We start from the raw sequence: 14,882 nt of genomic DNA, 5'->3' as shown, positions 1-14,882 counted from the left end.
TGCCAGTCCTGTTAAAAACGAGGTCTTCCCATCTTGGGCACCTTGGATGGCCCCTCCAAAGAGGGGGCACCAGTGATGGGAAGAGGTTCCCATGTGTTCTCCCATTTCTCTGGGCATTAGCTTGCCACTCCGGAACAGGAGGTGATGTCCGCTTCTTGCCGTCTGTGGTCTGTGGACGTGCCCAGCAGCCCACAGGATCTTGGCCTTGCATGGAGCTGACTGCAGGATGAGTGGGTTGGGTGGCATGCCCTGTGCCTATGATCAGAAGTTTCCAGAGCTTTCTGTGGTTTGGTTCAGTGGGGAGACAGATGACAGTGGAGGGTGAGGAACTCCTGGGGGCCTCGCCTGCATCCCCGTGCAGCGCCCCCAGCCACGTCTATGGGTGGCCCTTGGGTCATCAGCTCACCTGGCCTCACTTCCCTGTACCAGGCTGTCGGTTCTGGAGGAGGGTTGTAGCGGGGGGCCTGTAGCTTGGGCCAGGCCTGCGTGTCTACATTGAGCTGTTCCTGCCTGGAGGCACCTGCTCACTCTGCCAGGCCAAGGGTGTGCCTGGCAGGGGCTGCAGGCCTCAAAGCACCAGAGATGGTCTGTTTTGCCCTCGGGCCAGCCTCAGGTGCTTGTTCTGGGGGCTCCACAGAGCCTCCTGTTTCCCAGCTGCTTGGAAGCCTGACGGCAGTTTGCTGGCACTAGGAAAGACTTATCCACAGAGAAAAGAAGCCATCTAGGAGACACCGATGTTGGAAGTCTTGATCTCATACATACAGATCTTTAATTAAACACACTCATAAAATTGTAATGAGTCATTCGTTTATTTAAATGGGGTAAGATATTTCATTAGTTTTTAGTGAATTGCAAGCAGCCATTCTGAGATGCACTGTTTGGAGACAATCTCCTGCTCCCCAGGGTGAGGGTCTGGGGTGGGTGGGTCCTTCCCCCAAGTGACCACCCCTGCTTGCCTCCCCCCAGCTGCCCCACCCCAGGATGTACTGGCTCAGGACACATCCGGGGCAAGTACTCCAGGCACCGCAGGTAAGGAGGTTCCTGGGAGAGAGGTTGGGCTGTGAGGTGTGGGAGCCCCTCTTCCTCTCTGGGCCCTTTTGTAGATCTAGAACCTTTCAACTTTGCCTGAGGCTGCTGAGGCCAACATGGCCATGGTGTGTCATGTCGGGGGTCTCTCTGTTGGGGGCTGCAAGGCCGGATGAGTCCGTGAGGGAGAGCTCAGAGCAGACCTGCCGCACATTGGGGTGGCCCCAACCATCTGCCATCTGGTCATCACTGTTTTCATCCTGGGGGGGTGGTGGTGGTGGCGGTTTAGCTTGACTGCGGGTGGGTGAGGGTGTGCAGGGTCTGGAGGTGGAGAAGGAAGGCCCAGGGCATCCTGATGACCTGCTTGGTGGGAGGAAGTGGGCTGGGTCTGACGGAGCGCCAGTGCCCTCCTCTTCCCCACAGGGGGGACTGGTGTGGACAGAGCCTCTGACGTTAGGTCTTAGGAGAGAAGAACAAAATGCAATTTAAAGCACATCACGCGTTTTTAATGTGGACAGTTCATGTAAAATGTTAGGCACAAAAACCTGCCTGTCATGAATGTGGGGCTTTTAACTGAGGGATAGTGATGAGAGGTAAAGACAAGCTTTCACAACAGGGAACGCGGCTGCCGAGGGTGGAGAGTGGGCGGGAGGACCCCCAGGGAGTGTTGACAGGGTGGCCCTGGGCCCCTTCCTCCCAGTTTGCAGAGCTGCCCCCTGGCCAAGAAGAGGAAGCTGGAGGGGGCCCAGGCCGAGCACCTGGCATCCACGCGGAAGTCCCACCCCCTGAAGCTGGCTCTGGACGAGGGTTACAGCGTGGACACCGATGGCAGCGAGGACGCCGAGGTGAAGGACGCCTCTGTTTCAGATGAATCGGAAGGAACTCTGGAGGACGAGGCTGAAATGTCAGGACAGGAGGAGATTCATCGTCCTGAGCCAGCTGAAGGTGCTTTGTGGCTCTTTCTCCCCCGAAATAAAGGGCGCTTAGTGTGGCCCTGGAGAATCGCAGCCTGTGAGTGGGGAGGGGGCCCCATTCCGAGTCAGTGAAAGGGCCGCCGAGGAAGCCCTTCCTGAGAACAAGCGCGGTCTTGTCCTGACATTTGTTGGGGCTTCCTGGAGAGGGGCTGGTACAGGGCGTTTGAGGGGCCTGTGGGCGCATCTCTGTGAACACTGTGTGTGTGAGTGTGGATGTGTGTCTGTGTGCATGGGAAAGATGGATGGACAGATGGACATGGGCTGTGCGTCCGTGCGTCGGGGGAGGGGGTCTCAGACAGACCTCCCCCCCACTTGGCCCCAGGGAAGAGCAGCTGAGGGTGGGGGTGAGGGTGAGGGGTCTGCTTGGCATCAGGCATCAAACAGGTGAGACTGTTTGGGAGCGTCCAGGGAAGCCTGGGGTGGGATGGGGAACCGAAGGGATTCCCTGATGCACTTTCTTCCCTGGGGGGGGCACCCAAACTTTGGCAAATGCTGGTGTAAAAGTGGCCCCAGGTTCTGGAGGGAAGTGTCCATGTGCCCCCCAGTCTGGCAGACTTCAGAGTCCTGAGGGTGGGACTGAGACCTGAGGTCCCAAACCCCCAGGACCCCCAAGGTGCTTGTGTCTTTTGACCTTGCAGGGTCTGAGATGGATTTTTATTTTATTTAGGAGCCAATCCTTAGGGAGAGTCCTCACACTTGCTTCCCTCCTGGGGGGTCTCTGGTTATGCTTGAAGTGGTGTGTGGCCCCATGGGCTCTAGGGAGAAAGGACTAGCTTGCCTGCTTTCTTACAGAGGAGGGAGTTTGGGGTTTGGGCACCAGCCCTGGCTGGTCCCCTCCTGGAATGGGCGGATGGCAAGGCTGGCTCCTGCACCCTAGGGCACCCTTGTCGACCATCCCACAGGGCCTGTGTGCGGTAAGCACCCACTACAACATAGTCATGGCAGTTAAGAGGTATAAATTTGTGTCTTTTAAAAGCATAACTTCGTTTTCTGCTTTGTGTTTGTGAAGCAATTTTTAAAATCCGTTTTATTCTTTAAGTTCCATTTTATGAAATGCAGGTTTACCTGATTTGAGAAAGTAGCCCTAAAGGGGAGGACCATTAATGACAAATATCAGAGTATTTCTCAGCTTCAAACACAGTAGCGGCTCTACTCCTCCCCCTAAAACAAGTTCCCTGCGTCTCCAAGTTCCAGGCGGAGGGGCTGGCACAGCCGACACATTTCCCTGTCCGGGGGGTTTTGTGTTCCCCAGGATGTGTCGGGCCAGGGTGCCCTTGTGCTCTTCCCACATCTTTCTGATTCCGTGCAGGAAGGGCCCCTGCCAAGTCCCACTTCGGACCCAAGCCCATCGGCAGCTCCGCGGGCCCCGCCAAGGGCAGCTACAGCAGCTACCAGGAGATCATCGCCACTTCTCTCCTAAACTTGGGCCAAATTGCTGTAGAGACCCTAGTTGGGGAGGACTTGGGCCAGGTGGCCACGCCGGGCCCAGGTGTTGTGCACCTGGTTCAGGAGGAGGCCGAGGAAGGGGCCACCAGCGACGAGGGGGAGAGGGACGCGTTCCTCCCCCTAGAGGATGCGGAGGGAGTCGCGGGAGTCGCCAGGGAGCGCTCCCAGGAGCTCTGTCCCCAGGCCGTGGAGGGTGTGGCCAGTGAGGAGTCCCGCAAGATGAAAGTCGCCCTGGGTGAGGAGGAGGAGGAGGAGGAGGAGGAGGAGGAGGAGGAGGAAGAGGAAGAGGAGGAAGAGGAGGACGAGGAGGAGGAGGAGGAGGAGGAGGAGGAGGAGGAGGAGGTAGCCGCTCCTGAGGTCATCTGCCAGGAGGACGCCCCCCTCGCCCCCACCCAGAAGGCCCCCGAACTGCGGCATCCGGCCTCTCCCAGCCCCAAGCCCGAGTACTCTGTCATAGTGGAGGTGCACTCTGATGACGGCAGGGACGAAGACGCGCGCTCCCAGAAGTCTGCGGTCACGGACGAGTCGGAGATGTACGACATGATGACGCGTGGGAACCTGGGCCTCCTGGAGCAGGCTATTGCCCTGAAGGCTGAGCAGGTACAAGCCGTCTGCGAGCCAGGCTGCCCACCCACCGAGCAGGGCCAGCTGGGCCCCGGTGAGCCTGGGAAGGCGGTGAGGCCCCTGGACGCTGCCCGGAAGAACTTCTGCAGCAAAGGTAGGGCTGGCGGCTGGGCCCTGCACACCCACCCTTCCGCCCTGCATCCAGAGACGGGGGGCGCCTCCCTGTCCCCACTGGGCATGGAGAAGCAGGCTGAGTGAGAGGCACAGCCAGAGGCCCTTACAGGCTGGAGGCAGGGCTGGCAGGTGCAGACAAAGGACAAACATACACATAGCCACAGACTGGCTGCTGCTGCTGAGGAGATGGGCTCACACTGCTCACATAGGGTGATCCAGAGAGAGAAGCAGAGCTCCAGGTCGGAGGAGGGTGGGAGGGACAGTGAGCTGGCTCCAGCAGCACAGCCACAGCCGGGGGGGGGGGGGGGGTCTGCCTTGGTCATGGAGAGACACAGGCAGACCCTGGGAGGACATATCCGGGTCGTGGAGAGACTTGAGTGAGCTCTGCGGAACCCCAGTTGGTAGGTAGGTGGGGACACAGGGCACAGATTTCCTGGGGATACTCACATGAGACAGGCTTGGGGCAGATACTGAGGGACACAGCTGAGGACATTGTTTCAACCTGGAGGATAGCTGTCAAGGGGACCCCCTTTTAGGGTGGCACAGATGTGGGGGACAGCTGCTTGAGAGTTCGATTCAGACCGGCAAGGTCTTGAGGGGACATAGGTGCACAGAGACCCAAGTAAAGGTGACACAATTTAGGAACAGGTGTTGCGGCCTGTGTAGGGTATCAGTCTGCAGGTGGTGGGCTTGGGGCTCACAGATCAGGGCAGACATTGGCGGGACACTGTTGAGGAGTGCATGGCTGGGGGACAAAGGCAGAGTGACAGCCCCAGGCCCAGGTGTTTGGGTAACTCGAACCTGTGGGAACAGACGTTGGGGGACCTGCCTTTAGGGATAGAGTTGAGGGCATGGACCCAGGGGACAGAGCCTCAGGGTGAGGCAGACGGCCGCGCTGGAAGCACCGGGCAGTGGGAGAGACAGGGCTCACACCGAGGGACTGATGCAGCGTGAGCCCTAGACAGAGTCCGTGTGGTGGCAACAGCAGTTCAGGAAGCAGGCGCTGGGGAAGGGTTGGTGAACGTCCAACTTCCTGCCCATTTGAACGTGGAGATGCAGAGCCAGGGGTCCTGCACTTCAGAACCCCCTTGGGTTTGTGCCTTGCCTGGGGTGGGAGTTCTGAGTGTGGCTGTGTGACTTCTGCATTCTCCCAGAGGGGACGGCTCCACACCCCGTAGTGACGTCTCCTGGCGCAGGAGGCTAGATGAGGTCAGCAACTGAGATTTGAGTAGAAATCTCTGCCCATGCATTTATTGGTCCCGCGGCTGTTGGCCAGTTAACTTCTTGTCCTCCTCGCTTTGTCAAATCCAAAGGACATGTCCCGGCAAGGAACTTGTCCCATTTTTTGCGACTCTGTGTAGAGGCTGGACCTCTAGGCGTGGGGGCTCTTGGAGGCATGACCCCCACACTGAAGCCAGCAGGATTCACACAATATCAACAGGAGCAGGGATAGAGGGCGCCGGCTGCCACCTGGGTCCTCCTCTTTCAAATGCCGCACATCCTGTTACATGGGACAATTTTCCATGAGGATGGCTGATGTAGACCAGCTTCCCGAGAACGATCCAGCCCCGGTCCCTCCCGGGCTCTTGGACAGTCTGGCCACTCTCCTCTGGACGGTGTGAATGAAGAACCATGGCTGTCCCGTCCTCCTCCCAACTCGCCACCCACAACGCTGCCTTCTGGCTACTCTAACCGATGCGTCTTGTGTATTTAGATCCCTCAAGAGCCGAGAAGCGCGAGATCAAGTGTCCAACACCAGGCTGTGACGGCACTGGCCACGTTACAGGGCTGTACCCTCACCACCGAAGCCTGTCTGGTTGCCCCCACAAGGATAGGATCCCCCCGGAGAGTGAGTAGCTGCGCAGGTCACCTCTGCTGCTTGGATGGTGTTCACACGGAGGAGGAGTCACCCAGGGCCCTGTCCCTTTCTGATTGGCAGATGCCCAAACTTGAGTCCTACAAGCCTGGGGACGTGGAGTGTGCCCAGTTACCCACCTTGAGACAGCAGCCCGTGTCAGGGCCCCCAGGAGGCCTGCGAGGGAAGAGCCAGCCTCCTGTGCTCCGAAGGGCACAAGGGGAGAGCCTGTCCTCACGTCTAGGCTAGAGGCAGTACTTGTGAACGTGCATTTCAAAGGCAAATCACAGAACAACCAGAGGGTTTGAGGCCAAGTGGGTTTCTGCCCCCAGGGATGCAGGGGGCCATAGTGGGAGGGAGCACAGCCTGACGGGGCTGAGGCTTGCGGGCCCTCCCGGGTTGCTGCTCGAAGCTGCCGTCCTCCTTACAAAGTTGCAGACTTCAGATGGGGCCCCTACGTCTTCCTTGTTTGGGCTCACCTGTCCCTCCCTCTGGTTCTGTTACAGTCTTGGCTATGCATGAGAATGTGCTCAAGTGCCCGACTCCTGGCTGTACTGGCCAAGGCCACGTGAATAGCAACCGCAACACGCACAGAAGGTACTGAGGGGAGCCAGGCATGGCGAGGGCCGTGGTGGGGTGGGCTGGGCCTCGTGTGTGTGCCCTGGCTTGGGACGGGTGCCAGGTCAGGGCAGGCCTCTTGGTGGGGGGGTCAGAGGTGTGGTCCCTGTGGGGGGGTCCTTAGAGACCAGAGGGCAGCTGGAGGGATGGGTATATGTCCTTCAGAGAGGCCTCCTAGCCTTGGGGAAAGCCAGGTGCAGCCTGTGTGTCCTGCGGATGTTTGGGGAGCCTCTGCACACTGACTTTTGCTCATGGCGGGCCTCCGCCGGCCAGGACCAAGCTCTGGGCTAGACTGTGGGTGCCGCGGCCCAGGTAGACGTGAGACTCCTGGGAGGCACTCAGGGTTTAGCTCTCTGCCATCTTGCACAGTGAGAGGTGACCATATTCCCCACGCTTGCCCGGAGTCCCTTGGGTAGCGTGACTGTGATGGGATGTGTCCTTGCAAAGGCTGCTAGAGTTTTGAGGCCCCTTCATTGAGAAGAGGCTAGATTCCTGAGTGGGGTTGCGACTGTCACCTCACCAGCAGTCAGTCAGCCTAATTCTGACGGATGAAGTTGCTCCCCTGATGTCTTAGACGGGGTCCTTTCCTGGGAGGGGCCTGGGCCTCCAGGGTCAGCACCCAGGTTGTGTGGCCTGTGGGGCCCTGGGCTTCCCTGAGTTGGCTGATGGAGCGAGAGCCAGAGACAGGTCCCGAGGGCAGCTCTGGTCAGCCGTGAGGGGAGGGCAGGGAGGTGACCCGCAGGCCCATTGCCCAGACCTGCCCAGAGGAGGTGCCTTTGCCCAAAGCTGTGAAGGCATTTAGGATATACTTGGTCTTTGTGTGTCATTGCTTGGAGTTTCCCCAGACAGAAACTGACTGTGCAGCTGCTGTTTGTGGGCTCGAGGACAGAGTGAGAGAGACACTCTGGCTGGTGCTTCCGGGGTCCCCGGCTTGGACAGGCAGGGTCTGGAGGAGAGGGCTTAGCTGTCCTCTCTGCCTTTTCTCTAGTTTGTCTGGGTGTCCCATTGCTGCTGCTGAAAAATTAGCCAAATCTCATGAGAAGCAACAGCCTCAAACGGGAGATCCTTCCAAGAATAGCTCCAATTCAGACAGGATCCTCAGGTGAGTGAAATGAGCCACAGAACTGAAGGCACCTGCCTCCCAAAATCCTGCAGGGGTCTTCCCAGTGTCTCTGGGACTGCATGTGCCCGTGTGCGTGTGTGTGTGCGCGCGCGTGGGCTGATGCCCTGAGTTGCCCTGGGAACCTCCCAGGGGCGGAGCTGGAGGGTAGTTTCTGGGGCACACAGAACAGAGTCTGACATGAGCTGCACTCACCAGTGTTTCAGTTGTGGCACAGACACCCACGAGGCCGCCCCTGCCTTGCTCTCCCCAAAGGCATCTGATCTCACCGCTTGAGATTGCTCAGGGGTTTGTTTGTGGAGATGCTTGTCCTGTCTCAAGAGAGCAGACTACACCAGCTGAGGGCCACTGCCGTCCAGATGCACCAGGAGCTGCTCCTTCCTGGCTGTCCTATATCTACCCCTCCCTCACCCCGAGGAAGGTCCCTAAACCGAGGGAGAGGAGTGGGTACGTGGGGTGCCCTTCAGAGCATTGCCTGCTTGTGGCCCCAGAGGTTCTGAGGCAGCTGTAGGCACGCATGTGTGTAGACATATGTCAGCAATAAGGGGGCTCCCGAAAGGTCGTACAGAACGCATCTGCTTAGCGTTCCTGCCACCCATGTGAGTCTCTGAGGTGGGTACCACAATGAAGGCCCGAGCCTCAGGAGCTTGCCCAAGGCTGCAGTTATCGGCTGGGGGACCTGGCACTGGCCCCTGGCCAGCCCACCCTCCGAGTCTTGTTCCTGACAAGTGGAGTGACTCCCTACCTACTGCCCTCACTCGGTGGACAATCTGCTTCCCGTCTCTCGCTCAGGGACTAGGACTCACATAAGTCTTCCCCTTCCCCAGTTTTCCAGACCCCAGTCCCATGTCTGCCTCTCAAAGGAGAATGTGGGAGGCAAGGGCCTCCCCTTGTCAGGCAGTCACAAATATGGGCAATAGCACAGACCCTGGTCTGGAGGGAGGCCCACCTCCTTTCACGGCCCACCCAACCCCCTGTCCCTTCCCTGGCGTGTGCCTGCCAAGGTCTCAACCAGAGAACCCAGCCACCCACCTGGGTTTGCTCTGCGGGTCCCCTGTGAGGGGCCTCTGGGTGGGGCCAGAGCCGGGGCCTAACCCTCCTGCACTCCCATCCACGGGTGCCTTCAGCCCTGTATGTCCAGTTGGCTCCTTTCCACCTGCTGGCTATTGGGATGTTTGGAAGCTGCTTCTTGCTTCTACCCTATAACTGTTCCTTCTAGCTTCCTGTCCATTACTAATCCAGGTCTTTTACTGACTTGATCTAAGTCACTGTAAAATGTCAAACCAGCAGGCAGGTGAGGCCCCCTGAGCCCAGGGTTGGGGGCAAAGAGGCTCCAACATGGTGGCTGTGCTCCTGGGAATTTGACCTCCATTTGTTTGCCTGTGAAAGTGGACAACAGCGTTATCTTGTGGACTTCACAAATATCTCATGAGGCTTGAACAAGATTGTGACATTTTGCCTCCCCAGGCCCTTGGTGACGAGCCTCAAATGGTAGCGATTGAGGCCAGGATGCAGGAGCCTTGTGTTCAGGTTCTGTTTATTCGGTGTGACCACGTTCCTGAGGGTCATGCCCTGGGGTGTGGGGTGAGTCTTTGCAAACCTCTGTTGGCATCACAGATGCTAAGTCTGCTGCGGGATGGAGCCCTGGTCAAGGAAGCCAATGAAACGTGGCACCAATATTAAGTTCAGGGTTCTTTTCTCCCCTGGGCGGTGCCTGAGCACTGTTCCGGAACTTCTTCAGATGCTGCTTGGCCCTCCTTGGGGGGAGAATGTGCCTGTGCTTGGGGGCATCTGCTTTTCCAAGGTCCAGGCTCAGAGCTGATTTCCTCATGGTTGCGGGGTCTGTCACTGGGCTCCTGTTCTTACAGCACTTGGCATCTTGGAGACCTTACCAACCACTCCTTCTTAATTCCAGGCTGCAGTCATTGCTTGGTTCAGAGTCAGGAGTTAAGAGAGCTGGGGGTGCAGAGGGTCCTCCCAGCCTCTCCTCCTCCTTCCCTTGTTTCTGAGCTGACCATCACAGAAGCCTGTCCACACCTTGTGTGGGGGCCATTCCCCACCTGGCTGGTCTTCCTGCCCTGGCCCCTGTGCCGTCTGGGCTGGTGTCCCTATGCTACCTCTTGTGCATTTACAATGCTGAGCTCTTCCAAGGGCTTCAGTGACAGTGAACGAATGCTTGCAGTGGCCTCTTCATCCCTGCCCTCAACTCTTTCAGCCCCTCTGGGGCTCTTCTCCACCGACTTCAAGCAGAGGATAGTGGAGGGCTGAGCCCCTGGCCCATGAAGAGCTGAGTCGGGCCCTCCCTGAGCCTGGTTCTCGGAAGTACCCATGTCCCCTCTGGATGCCCCATCTCCTTCCTCACTGGGCAGCTGTGTTATTGCACCAGGAAAATTCTGTCTAGGGATGGCTGGCCACTTTCCGAGGGATGCTCCTGTAGGCTTGCTTGCTAAAGGCTCACACTGCTGGTAGCAGAGGTGTCTGAAACATGCCCTCCTAAGTTCTGGGGGAACATCTTAGGCCCTCCCTCTTCTTCTGGTCTGCAAAGACACATGCCATTATTTCTTCAAGGCCTCTATTGCCTGCAGGCAGTTCTTTCTCATACTGAGCAGGCCCCAGACACCCATTAGTGGTGGGATACGGGGGAGGGTCTCTGTGCACACAGGGCTCTGAGGGTTTCCTGCCCAGGCTCTAGGATGGGGCTTGGGATCCCTGGGCCTTGTCCTCATGGTTCTGCACCTCTGTCCTGCACCTCAGGCCTATGTGCTTCGTGAAGCAGCTTGAAGTCCCTCCGTATGGAAGCTACCGCCCTAGTGTGGCCCCTGCCACACCCAGGGCCAACCTGGCCAAGGAGCTGGAGAAGTTCTCCAAGGTCACCTTTGACTACGCAAGTTTTGACGCTCAGGTTTTTGGCAAACGCATGCTTGCCCCAAAGATTCAGACCAGCGAAACCTCACCTAAAGCCTTTAAATGTAAGTTGGGGAGATCTACTCCTGGGAGGTGTAGGGTTTGAGAGATGGGGGAGGAAGGACCCCCCTCGCCAGAAGCATGTAGGGAATCTCTGCCCCGGGGGTGCCTGGCCATCCCCATGTTTACCATGGTGGCTTTCCCAGAGTCTATATCTTGCCCACGTTACTGCTGCCATGTTCCCCATCAAGCATGATGTATCTCTTCACTATTTGTGAAACAAAACCTAGGTCCTTTATGGTGTGCATGTTCAAAGGCTTAAGAATAGCTTCCCTGATGTGGTCCACCCTGTGGGGGCTCAGACAACCACTATGCTGAGCCTGGTTACCCTGACAGAAGCTATTTGCCTTCCTGCACGTGGACCATCTTTGCTGGATACAGTGTGTTGTGATATTAAGCACAAGTTCTCTGGGTACTTGTTACTAACAAAATGCATTCCGAGAACAACCCTTCCTTGCCTGTTTTGGTCACTGAATATATACCAGTCTGTGGGTTGCAAGCCCATTAGCCCTGGAAACACATATGAAATGGAAAAGCACCCCAGTTTACCCATGAGATAGGAACTGGCCTCTCCCAGTGAGTGTTTGGCCCTCAAATGCAGCAGTGAGGAGTTTCTGTCATGTTAATAATGGAAACACTAAGTGATCACGCAGTCGCCAGCTATAGCGTGGACATCTGTCCCACTTGTTCGGTGCCATTATGCACAGGCACCATGTAACACTCACAAGAAGCTCTTCGTAGATCTGGAAATTTACTAGTGATACCATGATATCGGAAATGTCATGCCTGAGCGTTAGTTTATGACTACAATATAATTACTAGAAAAGATAACATTTTATGCCTTCATTGGTCATGTTTGTTTGAATAATAACATGACTTTATTGAAGTGGTATTATGGGGACACCAAAAGTAGCCTTTCGAGATGTTGTGACAAAAGCTTTCCTACTTGAATAATATTCTACCCACTCCTATTTACAGAATTCTTTACTCTCTCAGTTAGCATTCACCAATAGACAACTTGTATTTGTTTGATATATCAGAGATGCTGGAATATCTTTGGAGGGTTTTGCTCTCTCTGCCCAAATTTTAAATGAGCCAGAAATGGCCTCCTGAATGCCCTATGAGAGGGTGAGTAGGAGTGTGCTGTGGGCACCTGTGACTGGGATGAATGACCCTGCCCCTAGCCCACCCTCCATATAGCTGTGCCCTGTGCACTCCCAGCCATCCCAAAGTTCCCCACTGTGTCTGTGTGGCCACTTCTCATTCAAGTTGTATATCAGCCTGGTGTTGTTCCCTTTTTGCAGCCAAACCTTTCCCAAAGGCCTCTTCCCCCAGGCACAGCCCCTGCACTTCATCCTCCTCTGCAGGCTTCGACTACGCGCATGATGCCGAGGCTGCACACATGGCCGCCACAGCCATCCTGAACCTCTCCACGCGCTGCTGGGAAATGCCCGAGAACCTCAGCACGAAGCCACAGGACCTGCCCAGCAAGGTTGGTGTGTCTGCTACAAGGAGCCCCTCTGAGGCAGAGACAGGCTGGTGGGACTTAGAGTCAGGACCACATGCCCCTGCGTAAAATGTGCTTAGGGACACTCAGTGTCCACTTGACAATTATCATTCTTACCTTTTCTTCCTCTTGGTCATGGCTCATGATGACGAGTCCCCTCTGAGAGCTCTGTGTGCTGTGCCTAAGGAGGACCAAATGGCTGTGCACACGCATATTCCTTCATGTTCTCCTAAGTCTGAGGGTCCAGTTTCCTTGTGTTCTCCTGAGTCTGACGGTCACGCCCACACACGTTCCCATGTGTTCTCCTGAGTCTGACGGTCATGCCCACACACGTTCCCACGTGTTCCCCTGAGTCTGAGGGTCACGTGCACACACGTTCCCACGTGTTCCCCTGAGTCTGAGGGTCACGCACACACGTGTGACCTCATCTTCCCCTGAATCTGAGGGTCGAGCACATGTCCTTGTGTGATCATGGTCAGCACGTCTCAAGGTTTTGTGATGTTTGCAAGACCTGAGAGAGAGTGGAGGCCCTCCACATGAATTTCAGGAAGTGGCAAGTCAAGATTCTTGCTTCTCAGAGGTTCTTCTATTCTTGTTTGGCTCTGCTTCCTTCCAAGGGAAACACTGTTCTGGGCTTTCTGTAATGCTGATTTAATGTACCAGAAGGCACACCTGGGAAAGGGTAAAATCGCTAGCATGGATTTTTGCCTCTACAATTGCAGGCTGGGGACATTGAGGTGGATGAGAACGGAACCCTAGACTTGAGCATGCACAAACACCGCAAGCGAGAAAGTGCTTTCCCCAGCAGCAGCAGCCCTGGTGTGAAGTCTCCCGAAGCCTCCCAGCGCCAGAGCAGTACCAGCGCCCCGAGCAGCTCCATGACCTCGCCCCAGTCCAGCCAGGCTTCCCGCCAGGACGAGTGGGATCGACCTCTGGACTACACCAAACCCAGCCGCCAACGAGAAGAGGAGCCCGAGGAGGTGGGTGTGGGGTCTGAGGGCTGGTGTAAAAAGTGCTTGCTTCTCCAGGAAGAGCTTCCAGGGTCCTGTCCCTGTCCTCATGGGGCCTTGCCACCTCTAGGAAGCTAGGAATCGGCCTGCCCTCCTGGGGAGTTTTTCACCCTTGGGCCATGCTGTGGTCTTGTCCTGTCTAAGAGAGAAGTTGTCTTCTCACTTCCAAGGATTTGGTGATCATCACCATCGTGGGCCCTTGGAAAACATGGGGAGAAGAGGGCTTCTTTCACATCTCATGGGAAATATTTGGGAATGGCTCCAAATTCCTGGGTTTTGTGGCCTCCCTGCAACCTGCTGTCCAGATAGGGACATCCTGAGTTCTGGCAGCAGTCCCTGCTCAGCATCCACAGGACAAGCCAGCCAGCTGGCTCCTTGGACAGAGGACCCCCTGTGGTGGGCAGTGGCCTGAGTCCCAAGACTAGCACCACCTGGTAAAGAGCAACAAGCCAGGTGTCTTTGTTGGAGCTGCAGTTTGGGGACGGGGGACATCCCTTTCTAACCACTCTACCCTCCTGAGAATGGGACTGATTGAAGGCTCTTCCCCAGAGAGGTGTGCATCCCGAGTAGCAGAGCCCAGCTGTGAGATGGCACAGACTCCGGGGAGCCTCCACACAGTGTGGGCAGGCCTGCAGGTCCCCTCCCTTCTCCCTCCCTCCCCATCCCTGCCAGCACCCCACCCACCAACCCCAGAAGGGCAGGAGGGCCGGTCCCTGTGGAAGATCCCTCTCTGGGAAACCACCATCCTGCAGTCCAACCCTCCCTCCCCCAGCTCCCTCTACATACCTCGCGTGTGTCTCCACATTATAAAGGAGCAGACTGGGCCCCAGGCTGAGGTCACTTGGCGCAGTGGTGTGGCTATAACTTAGGGTTAGGCCCCAGAAGGGGGACACCTCTCAGACTGAGCCCCGAGTGGAAGGGGCTGGCCCGGGACATGGTCTCCTGGGTCTGTGTGGGTGGTTTTCTCCCTGGTCACTGGGAGCCCAGTCTGAGGCCAGGTGGGGCCCTCCTATGGGGGAGCCACCAGTACCGTGTGCTCTTACCTTGTTCCGGTCCTGCCCCCACGTTTAAGCCCCCTTCCTGGTGACTGCAGCCCCTCGCTAGGCCCCTCCCTGCCCCTTTCCATGACCCCCAGCTCAGGCTGACATCCCTGGCTGCCTTGCCCCTCCCCTTCCCCTTTCACACACCCTCTGAGCACCCCAAGACTCATGTCATCAGTCTCAGAGGTTGAGACTCCCTTGCCCACAGAAGCCTGCCCCCACACTCCTCCCCACCGTCATTCTCCACCCTAGAGCCTCAGCTCACTCCCAGTCCCTTCCTCTCCTCCAGCCCCCTTCTGGGCACAGGTGGGTCACCCCCAGAGACGCCTCCCTCATCCAGGCCTTCCTGGCCCCTCTACCGTGGCCATGGACCCCTGACTCAGACTCTCCAGCTCTGCCTGAGGCTCCTTGATCCATCCTGTGTAAGGCTGTGCCCCCACCCTCAGCCTCATCTCCCATCCCATCCTCTGGCAGCAGTCAGGGCGGTGTCCATGGGCCTCTGAGTTGCTCTCCCTGCACTGGAACAGCCCCCTCCCTGTGTTTCTGGGAAGCTGCCATCTACCCTAAAGACCCAGCTAGGGCCA

The 14,882-nt window shown here is 57.1% G+C and overlaps 1 protein-coding gene across 7 annotated transcripts in view; it reads left to right on the top strand.

Annotated features, from left to right (window-relative positions):
* Window positions 1-14,882, top strand: part of MYT1 (myelin transcription factor 1) — a 66,562-nt gene that overhangs the window by 35,266 nt on the left and 16,414 nt on the right. For 6 of the 7 annotated variants that reach the window (XM_073888307.1, XM_073888309.1, XM_073888305.1 and 3 more), the window contains 9 exons: window positions 967-1,029; window positions 1,727-1,971; window positions 3,310-4,164; window positions 5,899-6,033; window positions 6,546-6,636; window positions 7,646-7,759; window positions 10,532-10,746; window positions 12,046-12,233; window positions 12,971-13,228. In XM_073888307.1, the coding sequence (XP_073744408.1) occupies window positions 967-1,029; window positions 1,727-1,971; window positions 3,310-4,164; window positions 5,899-6,033; window positions 6,546-6,636; window positions 7,646-7,759; window positions 10,532-10,746; window positions 12,046-12,233; window positions 12,971-13,228 (2,164 nt within the window). The remainder of the gene's footprint in view (window positions 1-966; window positions 1,030-1,726; window positions 1,972-3,309; window positions 4,165-5,898; window positions 6,034-6,545; window positions 6,637-7,645; window positions 7,760-10,531; window positions 10,747-12,045; window positions 12,234-12,970; window positions 13,229-14,882) is intronic. The other variant, XM_025864947.2, reaches the window with a different exon arrangement.

Source organism: Callorhinus ursinus, unplaced genomic scaffold, assembly GCF_003265705.2.
Source record: "Callorhinus ursinus isolate GAN/ISIS: 27379988/994484 unplaced genomic scaffold, GSC_fseal_2.0 scaffold89, whole genome shotgun sequence".
In the NCBI taxonomy this organism is placed as follows: Eukaryota; Metazoa; Chordata; class Mammalia; order Carnivora; family Otariidae; genus Callorhinus; species Callorhinus ursinus.
The sequence above is the reverse complement of the archived record's forward strand: the minus strand, read 5'-3'. Positions and strand labels throughout refer to the sequence as shown.